The 12,810-nt window shown below is 44.5% G+C and overlaps 1 protein-coding gene across 1 annotated transcript in view; it reads left to right on the forward strand.

Moving 5' to 3' along the window:
• Positions 1–12,810, forward strand: part of usp19 (ubiquitin specific peptidase 19) — a 214,086-nt gene that overhangs the window by 165,453 nt on the left and 35,823 nt on the right. Inside the window, exons 43-44 of the mRNA XM_069942399.1 lie at positions 6,175–6,539; positions 10,942–11,052. Coding sequence (XP_069798500.1) covers positions 6,175–6,539; positions 10,942–11,052 — 476 coding nt within the window. The remainder of the gene's footprint in view (positions 1–6,174; positions 6,540–10,941; positions 11,053–12,810) is intronic.

The raw sequence follows: 12,810 nt of genomic DNA on the forward strand, positions 1-12,810 counted from the left end.
AACCAGAGACAATCGAGTATGATGGCAAGGCTGTGAATTTGCAGGTGTGAGAAGTGACTGATTAAACTCTGGGTCATTCTCCTCGGAACAGTGGACTGATTTAAAAGTTAATGGTTCCTCACATCCTTCATTATTAAAATGAAACATTCAGTCCCTTGTGCACACTGCAGGGAAACTTGAACAATGTTCAGTCATGTAAGACCATAAGAGGAATAGAAGTAGGCCATTTGGTCCATCAAGACCACTCTACCATTCCATTATGAGCTGATGTACTTAGCCCCACTCCCCTGCCTTTTACCCCATAACTTTTTATACCCTGACTATTTAAATACCTTTCAATCCCTGCCTTAAATACACCCAACGATTTGGCCTCCACAGCCACCTGTAGAAACAAATTCCAGAGATTCAGCAATCTATGACTAAAGAAATTCCTCCACTTCTCTGTTTTAAAACAGGTGCCCTTTAATCCTGAAGTAGTGCTCTCTTGTCCTTGACCAGTGGTTCCCAAACTTTTATGGGCTGCCACCCCCTTGGTCACCAGGCCACATCCTGAGTGCGCCCAACCTCTCATACAACACTATGGGGGGGGGGGGGGGGGGTTAGTGGCAGAGCTGAGTGGGGTGGGGGTATAGTGGCAGCATTGAGTAGGGTGGGGGTGGTTAGTGGCAATACTGAATGGGGTAGGGAGTTAGTGGCGGCCCTGAGTGGGGTAGGGGGAGTTAGTGGCGGTGCTGAGAGGGGTGGGGGGGTTAGTGCCTGATCTGAATGGGTGGTAGTGGTAGTGCTGAGCAGTTGGGGGGATGTGGTGGTGGCAGAGCTGAGCGGGGGTTGGGATGCCAGGATAACATGGTGGCCCCCGAGACCCAGCTCTCGCCAGAACGCCTTGTTGCCATTTATTTTGCTCACAACTGGCACCCTGAGTTTTGCCAGAAAATTCTGCACTGGCTTCTTCATTAAACTTCACAGCAAACTGAATGATAATAAGATAGAAGATTTGGAATTCCCCTTTTTCCTCACCACCCCCTTGGATCTTTCCACTGCCCACCAGGGGCGGCAGGACCCACTTTTGGAATCACTATCCTGGTCTCTCCTTCCATCAGAAACAACTTTGCCCCAATTACTCTCTACAGACTTTTCAACATTTAAAATGCTTCTGAGTTCTTTCCTCATTCTTCTGAACTCCAAGCAGTACAGTCCAAGAGCCTCGTAAGCGAATCCCTTCATTCCAGGAATCGTTCTTGTGAATCTTCTATGAACCCGCACCAATGCCAGCACAAATAAAGAGCTCAAAACTGTACCCTGTACTCCAAATAAGGCCTTATAAAGCCTCAAAATCGCATTCCTGTGCTCTTGTATCCTATTCCTCTCAATATGAATGCTAACTTTACATTCATCTCCTTCACCACCAACTCAACCTGGAGGTTAACGTTCAGGGTATCCTGCACAAGGACTCCCAAATTCATTGTACTTCTGAATTTTGAATTGTCTCCCCATTCAAACCTAGTCGGCCCTTTTATTCCTTCTTCCAAAGTGCATGACCGTCCACTTTCCAGCATTGTTTTTCATTTGCCATTTCTTTGCCCTTTCTCTCTTCATTTCTTCCTCACTACCTGCCCCTCCATCTATCTTTGTATTATCTGCAATCTGAGCCATAAAACCATTTTTTCCACAATCCAAATCATTAACATGCAGAGTAAAAGGAAGTGGCCTTAAAACTGACCACTGGGAGCCAGTCAGAATAGGATCCATTTATTCCTACTCTCTGTTTCCTGCCAATCAGCCAATGCTCTACCCATGCCAGTATCTTTCCTGTAATTCCATGGGCTCTCATCTTGTTAAGCAGCCTCATGTACGAAGGCCTTTGACAGTCCAAATATACAACATCCATGGAATCTCCTTTGTCCAGCCTGCTTGTGGTTTCCACAAAAATAGCAGTAGGTTTGTCAAGCAAGATTTTCCCTTAATGAAACCATGCTGACCTTGCCCTACCTTGTCATGCACCTCCAGGTACTGCGTAACCTCATCCTTGACAATCAACTCCCAACATCTATAATTTCCTTGTTGCTGTCTCCTTCCCTTTTGAAATAGCAAAGTGACCGTTGCAATATTCCAGTCCTCCGGAACCATGCCAGAATCTATTGATTCTTGGAAGATCATTACTTTCTATATCTCTCAGACCCTGAGGGTGCGTTCCATCTGGCCCGGAAGTCTTATCTACCCATTACAGCTTCCCAAGCACTTTCTCTCTGGTGATTATGACTGCACTTGTCTCTCTTCCCTAACACCCTTGAAAGTCTGGTATATTGTTAATGTCTTCCACAATGAATACTGATGCAAAATACTCATTCAGTTCTTCTGACATCTCCTTGTCTCATTACAATTTCTCCAGTTTCTGTAGCCGCTTTCAGGTGCATCCTCCGCCTCGAGGGCAGCTGCAGGAATGGATCCCAGCCTGAAGACTCACCTTTCAGGTGGCAGCCCTAAAAGGCTGCTTTAGCCCACCTGAAAGGGTCTCTTTTTCCAGAGGCACCTTGTGGCATCTCCGCATGTGAAGGAGGCGAGGCGACTGGTGGCACCCATCATAAATATGCAGCATAGCAATGGCCCTTACCTATAGTCCCCTATGCAGGTGGAACCACTCTGTGTTTCCCACACAGTTCCAGCTGCGTGGGGATTTATGGCTAGGGAAAACCCCCATTACTATGCCGCGTTTTGAGCAGCAGAGAGCGGCCTCAGTGCAGGAGCGGCCAGCCGGGCTGTGACAGCCCGTGCAAGCTGCCCCTGCCCTGACGTTCCCCGCTGCCTGACAGACCCTGCCTTACTGGGGAGGGGAGGTCGGCAGTATGTCAGGGCAGGGACAGCTGGTGGGGGACGTCGGGGCAGGGACGGCTGGTGGGTGACGTCGGAGCAGGGGCAATGGGGAGGGGGCTGTAGGGCAGTGGGGAGGGGGCTGTAGGGCAGTGGGGAGGGGGCTGTAGGGCAGTGGGGAGGGGGCTGGAGGGCAGTGGGGAGGGGGCTGGAGGGCAGTGGGGAGGGGGCTGGCGGGCAGCGGGGAGGGGGCTGGCGGGCAGCAGGAGGGGGCTGGAGGGCAGCAGGGAGTTGGGTTGCTGGCTGATAGTGTCATCAGCCCACCTCTTAGCAGCGCTTTAAGGTGGCTGCATTCAGGAGCGTTGGGGGACCGCTGATCCGCAGATTATCCCTCCCAGAGGAGGGCTGGTAAATGCGCCTCAGAGGCGCGTCAGGCTCTCTCAGGTGTGTACCGTTACAGCCGCACAGGTGTAGAGTTTGCTTTTTTACATCGGGGTATTCTGCCCTCCTGAAAGAGCCTTGTATCTACTCTCATCTTTTGTTTTACTCTTAATATACTTTATAAAAGCTTTTAGTATCCCTTTTGATATTATTTCCTAGCTTCCTTTCAAAGTTCATCTTTTCCTTCCTAATGACCTTCTTAGTTGCCTTCTGCATGCTTTTAAAAGCTTCCCAGTTCTCTATCTTCGCACTAATATTTGCTTCTCATGGCTAATAAAACTGTATTGGCATGTTTTAATTTAATACTATACAAGTACGATTGCATTCTACAGAAACAGTTAACTAAGAGATTATTTTCAATAAGTATAATTATTAATTACTACATTAATTTAGGTAACTAACCTTTTGTGAACACATTAATTTCCTTTGTGCGCTGGTTGCAAGATGTGTGCACGCTCACAGCTTAGAGGGAACAGTGGTGTTGGGGCCGCTTCTTTTTATGTTGTATATTAATTATGGAATGAATGGCTTTGTGGCCAAGTTTGCAGATGATATGAAAATAAGTGGAGGAGCAGGTAGTGGAGAGGAAACATGGAAGCTGCCGAAGGATTTGGATTAGGAGAATGGGCAGAGAAGTGGCAAATGAAATGTAGCATCGGACGGAACGTGTACGGTCATGTAGTTTGGTAATAAAAGTAAACAGGTAGATTATTTTTTAAATGGGAAGAAAATTGAAAATGCCCTGGTGCAAAGGGACCTGGGGGTTCTTTTGCAGGGTAGCCAGAATGTAAGCTTGCAGGTTGAGTTGGTGGTGAAGAAGGCAAATGCGATGCTGGTATTCATTTCAAGAGGAATAGAATGTAAGAGCAGAGATGTGATATTGAGGCTCTATAAGGAACTGGTGAGACCTCACTTGGAATATTGGGAGCAGTTTTGGGCTCCTCATTTAAGAAAGGATGTACAGATGTTGGAGAGGGTTCAAAGGAGGTTCACAAGGATGGTTCTGGGAATGAAAGGGTTATCGTATGAAGAGGATTTGACAGCTCTTGGCCTGTATTGGATGGAATTTGGGATCTCATTGAAACATTTTGAATGTTGAATAATGAATGTTGACAGTGTAGATGGAGAAAGGTTTGTTTCCCCCTGTGGGAAATTCAAGGACAAGAGGGCACAACTTCAGGGTTGAAAGGCATCTGCTTAGAACAGAGATATGGAGGAACTTCTTTAGCCAGAGGGAGGTAAATCAGTGGAATTTGTTGCAACAGGCAGCTGTGGAGGCCAGGTCATTGGGTGTATTTAAGGCAGAGATTGATAGATTCTTGATTAGCCAGGACATCAAAGGTTATGGAGAGAAGGCCGAGCAGTGGGGCTGAGTGGGAAAATGTATCAGCTTATAGTTAAATTGTAGGCAAACTTGATGGGCTGAATAGCCTATTTTCTACTCTGATGTTTTATGGTTGTATTGCACAATACCCAATCTAGAATTGCCATCTCCCTGGCTGGTCAACCACAAGCTGTTCGAAGAAACCATCCTGATGCACTCAATAAATTCCTTCTCTTGGGATCCAATACCAACCTGGTTTACCAAATCAACCTACATATTGAAATCCACCATGACTATTGTAATACTGCACTTTTTGCATGCCTTCTCTTTCTCCCTCTGCAGTTTGCACACCTCATCCTGACTCCTGTTTGGAGGCTTGTAGGCCTTTTTACCCTTGCAGTTTCTTAATTCTACCCACTACTGATTCAATGTCTTCTCTCTCCAAAGTTTTAATTCCATTTTAACCAGTAGAACCAATCTACCCCCTCTGCCTATCTTCCTTTCCTTCCGAAACACTGTGTATCCACAGATATTTAGTTCCCAGATGTGGTCTTCTTTCAGTCACAACTCAGTGATGGTCATAATGTCATCTTCCAGCTGCACCTACTAGATCATCAACCTTATTTCTTATCCATTACGCTTTTCAGTTTTGTTTCCATGTATGTAACTTTCTGCTACCAGCAACAATACTATGATGCAATAATTTCTTCAGTGGTAAAAATTGGAGTCTTTCATCATTTTGGAAATCTATCAGGTCTCCCCTTAGCCTCTACCTCAGAGAATCCTGTCTAATGAGGTGACGAGAACTGCACGTTGTACTTCAAATAGAGCCTAACTAAAGCTGCAACGTTTATACACAGAGCCCAGACTGAAGAAGGTGTGTGCTCTGTATGCCTTCTTTACCACCCTATATACTTATGTTGCCATTTGGTTCTTTCCCTAATTATCTTAAATTGTCTGGTCTTCTAGTTACTGACTATCCCGTCAGTGGCAACAGTTTCTCTATACTGCTCTATTCAAGCTTCTTTTAACTTGGAATATGTCCAAGTAACCATCTGTCAGGAGGTTATCTTCAGTTTCACACCATACGTGCATCTTCTCAAGCCTGTGTAAGAAGAGATGTACCATCAGCATCTTAATTACCTCTGATCCCTACTCACTTCACCCTCCAGCTAACTGGGCAATCTGCTGCTCTTTTATCTGGTACCATTACCACAGACAGTCTGAGTCAAGCTGCTTGATCAGTAACTGTATTCCCCAACAGCTGATTGGTGATGGTGTTCAATAGTATGAGAAGGTTTACCAAAGAAAACAGGAGAAAGTGTTTACATTGAGAGGGTCTAGAACCAGTCAACCCAAGACTAGGAGCTCGGATAATGGGCAAAACAAATCATAGTGGGGGATGAGAATTTTGGTTTTGCTTGTTGAGTCGTGATAGGTGGTGTCTTTCCAAAAGCATTGGGATTTATGGTGCAAAAGGACAAATACTGCAGAGCCATGTTAGAGCAAGTGACTTTGTGTCCCATGTTAGAAGCCATGATACAATGTAGATGCCTGGAAATGACAGGTTAACAACATTCTTGCATTGTATTCCGCTCCAGGTATTCTGTTAATGTGTTCCAGCCCCCCTTCCAACCAGGTCGAATCTCACCAGAACCACCCCCTTCAAAGATGGACAATGTGCAACCCAGCGTTGGAACCAATCCCTGCTCTGAGATTGGAGATGGAAAGCTGTCCTCGGAAGTTCAGGAGAAAGACTTCAGGCCTGTACACCGTGCACAAATAACCAGCTCTGTGTCCGAGCCTCTCCTGGCCTCTGCTTTCTTGAAGGGGCCGAGCTTACCAAGCAGAGAGAGAGATTCTATTCACAGCTCTGACTCTGGATTCTCAGAATTTCGCTCAGAATCACAGGAACACTTGGGACGTGAGAAAGAAACCTCTTATGAGAAAGCTCCAAAGCCTGAAGGTAGGCTTTGAACTCTTAGCAAATCCCTCTTGATCAGGATGGTACATAACAGAGTAGTTACACTCCACCTCTGAGGCGAGACACAAGCCCAAGAACAGCAGGAATTAGGAAAGGCTGTCTCAATGTTCATGCTGTTTCCTATGGAGTTGAGGTGATGTGCAGCTTTTACCATGTGAGAGTTTGAAGCTTTTTGTTTGAGTTTGAACACAGTAGCAGTAAAGGCAGACCTCAATTATTGGAATAAAAACTGAAAATCTGATAGCTCAGGCTGCATCTGAGACATTGAATATTTCCAGTACATTTTGTGTTCCAGTGAACCTTGTGTTCTATGCTAAGTTATTTGCACCTACTTTTGAGGTTGTCCATTGGGATGGTGACCTAGAGGGTGGAATGAGTGGTGTATGATCAATAGCTGAAAGTGAGTTGATTACTAGACAAGGGGATAAGCATCATTCGTAGAACTTGCAATAGTGCAGCCCAGAACAGGCCCTTCTGTCCATGATATCAATGCTGTCCATTGTGCCAAATTTAACTAATTCCATCTGCCTGCACATGATTCATAAGCCTCCATTCCCAACACAACCCTGCATTATTGTGCCTATCTAAAGGCCTCTTAAACATCATTCTCATATCTACTTCCACGGCCCCCACCCCCGACTACGCTCCAGGCACCTGTCATTTACTAGAAAAAAAAGTTGCCTTATAACTCCCTTAAACTTTCCTCTCTCACCTTAAAGCAATGCTCTTGAGTGTTGTGACATTTCCACCCTTTCATAGTTCTATAAACTTGAGTCAAGTGTCCCTTGAGCCTCCAATGCTCCAGCCCAAAATTCCCCTGTAGGGTCTTGCTATTTGCTGTTTACTTTCCCCTTATAGTTTTTCAAGCTCTGCTGGGACCAAGGAAAGCTACCTCAGGACCTTCGTGATGCCATCATCATCACCCTCTACAAAAACAAAGGCGAGAAATCAGACTGCTCAAACTACAGGGGAATCACGCTGCTCTCCATTGCAGGCAAAATCTGCTCTAGGATTCTCCTAAATAGAATAATACCTAGTGTTGCCGAAAATGTTCTCCCAGAAGCACAGTGCGGCTTTCGCGCAAACAGAGGAACTACTGACATGGTCTTTGCCCTCAGACAGCTCCAAGAAAAGTGCAGAGAACAAAACAAAGGACTCTACATCACCTTTGTTGACCTCACCAAAGCCTTCGACACCGTGAGCAAGAAAGGGGTTTGGCAAATACTAGAGCGCCTCGGATGCCCCCCAAAGTTCCTCAACATGGTTATCCAACTGCACGAAAACCAACAAGGTCGGGTCAGATACAGCAATGAGCTCTCTGAACCCTTTTCCATTAACAATGGCGTGAAGCAAGGCTGCGTTCTCGCACCAACCCTCTTTTCAATCTTCTTCAGCATGATGCTGAAACAAGCCACGAAAGACCTCAACAATGAAGACGCTGTTTACATCCGGTACCGCACAGATGGCAGTCTCTTCAATCTGAGGCGCCTGCAAGCTCACACCAAGAGACAAGAGCAACTTGTCCGTGAACTACTCTTTGCAGACGATGCCGCTTTAGTTACCCATTCAGAGCCAGCTCTTCAGCGCTTGATGTCCTGTTTTGCGGAAACTGCCAAAATGTTTGGCCTGGAAGTCAGCCTGAAGAAAACTGAGGACCTCCATCAGCCAGGTCCCCACCATGACTACCAGCCCCCCCCCCCCCCCCCCCACATCTCTATCAAGCACACAAAACTCAAAACGGTCAACCAGTTTACCTATCTCGGCTGCACCATTTCATCGGATGCAAGGATCGACAACGAGATAAACAACAGACTCGCCAAGGGAAATAGCACCTTTGGAAGACTACACAAAAGAGTCTGGAAAAACAACCAACTGAAAAACCTCACAAAGATTAGTGTATATAGCGCCGTTGTAATACCCACGCTCCTGTTTGGCTCCAAATCATGGGTCCTCTACCGGCATCACCTACGGCTCCTAGAACGCTTCCACCAGCGTTGTCTCCGCTCCATCCTCAACATTCATTGGAGCGACTTCATCCCTAACATCGAAGTACTCAAGATGGCAGAGGCCGACAACATTGAATCCACGCTGCTGAAGATCCAACTGCACTGGGTAGGTCACGTCTCCAGAATGGAGGTCTATCGCCTTCCCAAGATCGTATTATATGGCGAGCTCTCCACTACCCACCGTGACAGAGGTGCACCAAAGAAGAGGTACAAGGACTGCCTAAAAAAATCTCTTGGTACCTGCCACATTGACCACTGCCAATGGGCTGATATCGCCTCAAACCGTGCATCTTGGTCCTCACAGTTTGGCAGGCAGCCACCTCCTTTGAAGAAGACCGCAGAGCCCACCTCACTGACAAAAGACAAAGGAGGAAAAACCCAACACCCAACCCCAACCCACCAATTTTCCCCTGCAACCGCTGCAACTGTGTTTGCCTGTCCCGCATCGGACTTGTCAGCCACAAACGAGCCTGCAGCTGACGTGGTCATTACCCCTCCATAAATCTTCGTCCACGAAGCCAAGCCAAAGAAGAAGAATAGTTGTCTCCCAAATTGCAATACCTCACACTTGTCTTGATTATACTCCATCTGCTATTCCTTTCCCCATATTGCCAATTGATCAATATCTTTCTGTATCCTTTGACAACATTCTTCACTATCTATAACTCAATTTTCCAGAATGCTCATCTCTTGATCAGCTACCTTTCTGTTCCTTGCGTCCATATCTCCCCATTCTCTATGTGGGTTATCAATTTCATGAACTCTCGGTGTAGATTTGTATAAACGTCTTATCGATTCCAGGGTTCAATATAAATTGGAATATTGAAGTGACAAACCTGTCTTCAATCTTAGTACCATACCAATGTAATTTGATTGCAGGCTCTTTTGTTTCTAAAACCCATTGCACTCCACAAGTAGCTCACATTTTCCTTGCAAATCTTTTGCTGCTTTTATTTTTCATGTGGTGATCTCATTCAATAGTTAGTGCATTTAGCCAGGTTATCATTTAAATTCTGCATCTGCCAAGTGAAAAAATAGATTAAAGAACAAAGGACAAGTATTCTTAACCTTGGGTAACTCCCTTCATTATACACTGTTGACCAACCATTCACCACAATACACTGATGATCCTTTTAGTTTGATTAAAGAATCTTCTGGAAGTCTTTCTGAGAGAACTTGCAAGATGGTTTTGGCAAACTTGGAAACTACTTTCTAGTTATTATGTGGTCATCTTTATATGATGTACTCAAAAGCTGAGCAGCCTTTTTACATGGCCTTTATTAATTTAGACATACAGGCTATTTTGACCTACAAGTCCTTGCTGCCCAATTTACACTCGATTAACCTACACCCCTGGTATGTTTTGAACCATGGGAGGAAACTGGAACCCCCCAAAGAAAACCCACGCAGACACTGGGAGAATGTACAAACTCTTTACAGACAGTGCAGGATTTAAGCCCCGGTCCGGTCCCAATCGCTAGTGCTGTAAAGGCATTGCGTTAACTGCTCCGCCAACCTTGCCACCCTTATTCCGAGAAATTTTGAATGTAGAAGCACCAACCGAGACAAAGCTCACAAGCAGCACCAGCTGGACCCAGCTATGGCATGCTGGTCATATATAGCAAAAGGTTTGAATATAGACGCAAGGAGGTCACAGTGAGACGACACCTGGAGCATTGCATACGGTTTTGCTCTCATAATCTGAGGAAGGCATTCTTGTAAATTGAGGGGCAGCAGGGATAGTGTAGCAGTTGATGTGACACTATTACAGTGCCAGTGTCCCGGATTTAAATCCAGCGCTGTCTGTAAGGAGTTTGCATATTCCTCCTGGTGTTCCAGTTTCCTCCCACCCTTCAAAACATACAAGGTTGTAATTGGGTGACACAGGTTAAAATGGCCGGAATTGGCTTCTACCATGCTGTATGAAAAAAAAATGCAGCAAAGGTTTACCAGACTGATCCCTGGGATGGCGGGACTGACATTCTGAAGAATGAGTGGTTGAACTTGGGTTATACTCATTAGAATTTAGAAAAATGGGGGTAATCTTATTGAGAAATGTAAAATTCTGAATAGACTAGATGGGTTAGAAACAAGAATAATGTCTCAAACAAGGTGTCACAACTTAGCCTTTAGGAGCTCCCTACCACAGAAAAATATTGAGACCAGTTTGTTTGATGCTATCAAAAGAGAGTTGAGTTTGTAAAGGGGGTATGGAGATTGCATAATGAACCATGAGTGGTGGTGCAGGCTCAAACACCTGAATGGATACTCTGCACCTTTTATTCTGTGAAGTGGGCTCTTCGTCTCTTTTTAAGAAATGCCAGTAAACTTGATAGTTTTCACTCTCGTATGATTTCTCTTATTCTCTTGCTCCACAGCTGCAATCCCTGGTTACCAGCAGCCATCTACATCTATGCATTTTCACTCTCAGCAATTTTACATCAAACTCATTGACCCATCAAACAAAGAGCAAAAAATGGAAGATAAAGGTGAGTTGAAAAGAAGTGTGGCTCTGCCCTTTTAGCAGGTCCTCCAGATATGACTAATTGATCATGTGTGTGGTATGATTTTTTTTTTTAACAACTGCTATACAAAACCAGGTTGCAAATATCAAGTGTCTGTTTTGAAATGTAGAACAAGTGCTGCTATTTTGGGAACATTGGTCATTCTGAGCTTGTCTGATTTAATCCAGTTACCTCAGATAAATTGCTGTAGACACACCCTGTAGTGACACCCCTTCCAAATACATTCATCTTCTCTTATCGAGAACAGCCATTCTCAACTTTTTTCAGCTATATCCCCTCCCTCAGACACTGCTCAAAATTTATGGCCCCTCTGCCCTGTGGAGCAGTCAAGCTTTGACCTACCGACTACATAAAAAATTATGTGAGGTGAAAAGAAAACAATGCTTTTACCTAAATGTACTGTGGTCCCCAGGGCCCCTGTTGAGAATGGCTGATCTAGAAGCTCACGCTGCTCTCTTGGCCTAATATCTGCTGTAATAATTAATATCCCCTTCATTTCATTCCATCGCCTGTGAATTGGGGACACTTGGGAGATGGGAATGTTTCCGTGAATTCTTGTTGCCCATCTGGTTAGAAAACCGACAAAAGGGAAGGTTTCCATGCTAAAGAACATCAAACAATATCAGTGGCACCTGTTGCAGAAAGTCTCCAAGACCTGGGGGAGCATTTTCATCAGGGCTTTTCCATCCACACATTACACAAAGTCGACCTGAGAGCAAGACAACCCATTCACTGAAGTGCTCTGTTTCTGACCCAATGTTTTAGTTCAACTGAAAGACAAAAATTCAAGCTGTTTTGATCAAATGTGACAAGTTTCAAGATTCAATGAAAGAGAATTACTAAATGTCTATACACTGACTTGGTGTTCTTCACCCCGATACACACCTGTGGCCTTTGCTAATGCAAAAACTGTACACAAAATAGTGAAAGTGTTTTTGATTCAATGTTTAATTTCCTTGTTTTGTAAATTTGGATAAACACAGACTGTTTCACTCCTGAGAATTTCTGTACATCCAGAGACAATTTTCTGTGGGTCAGAATTAACAATTTCCATAGGAGTTGATAAACATGACCATCGTCTTCCCCCGCATGGTTATAATGGTACACAATCGATAAGCCTTAAAGTGTCAATGGATGTTGTGTTTCGATAAAACATTTTGCAACTGTCAATCAATCAATAAAAAATAGCCTTGTTCACTTCCAAAGCATATGGAAATGACCTGCTATGGACCAGAGGCTGAGTTCTTAAAGACACAATGTCTGATGACTGCAGTGAGGTTGCATGGAAGCATTTTTTCATGGTTGGATGGCTATTGAATTAACTAGCTGTTATTCCCTCTTTCATAACTCCTCTAACTAGATTTCCCATCTTGAAAAGTTCAGATTTCAGATTTGCTTGAAATTGAATTTCTGTACTTCAGTTGTGCTGTAATCAAGAAAGTCCCTGTGTTACATTAGTCAGAATGTTTGCATTTACCTGCACCATGTGATAAGAGCATTTTCTTCTAAGTATTGGCTTTGTGGACAGTGCATAATTCCTATTAGACTTAGCAATCTAAGGTTCAGTTATGAATGGGAGTAAATGAATAGGTGCTTAAAAACTGGAGTCAAGGTCTATTGTAAATGAAAACCAAAAAAACCGTGAATGCTCGAAATCTGAAACTATGACCAAGTGCTGGTAACATAAAACCATACATCAGAGATATGAGTTCTTTAGCCCAC

The sequence above is a fragment of the Narcine bancroftii genome, chromosome 5 (genome assembly GCF_036971445.1).
Source record: "Narcine bancroftii isolate sNarBan1 chromosome 5, sNarBan1.hap1, whole genome shotgun sequence".
Lineage (NCBI taxonomy): Eukaryota > Metazoa > Chordata > Chondrichthyes > Torpediniformes > Narcinidae > Narcine > Narcine bancroftii.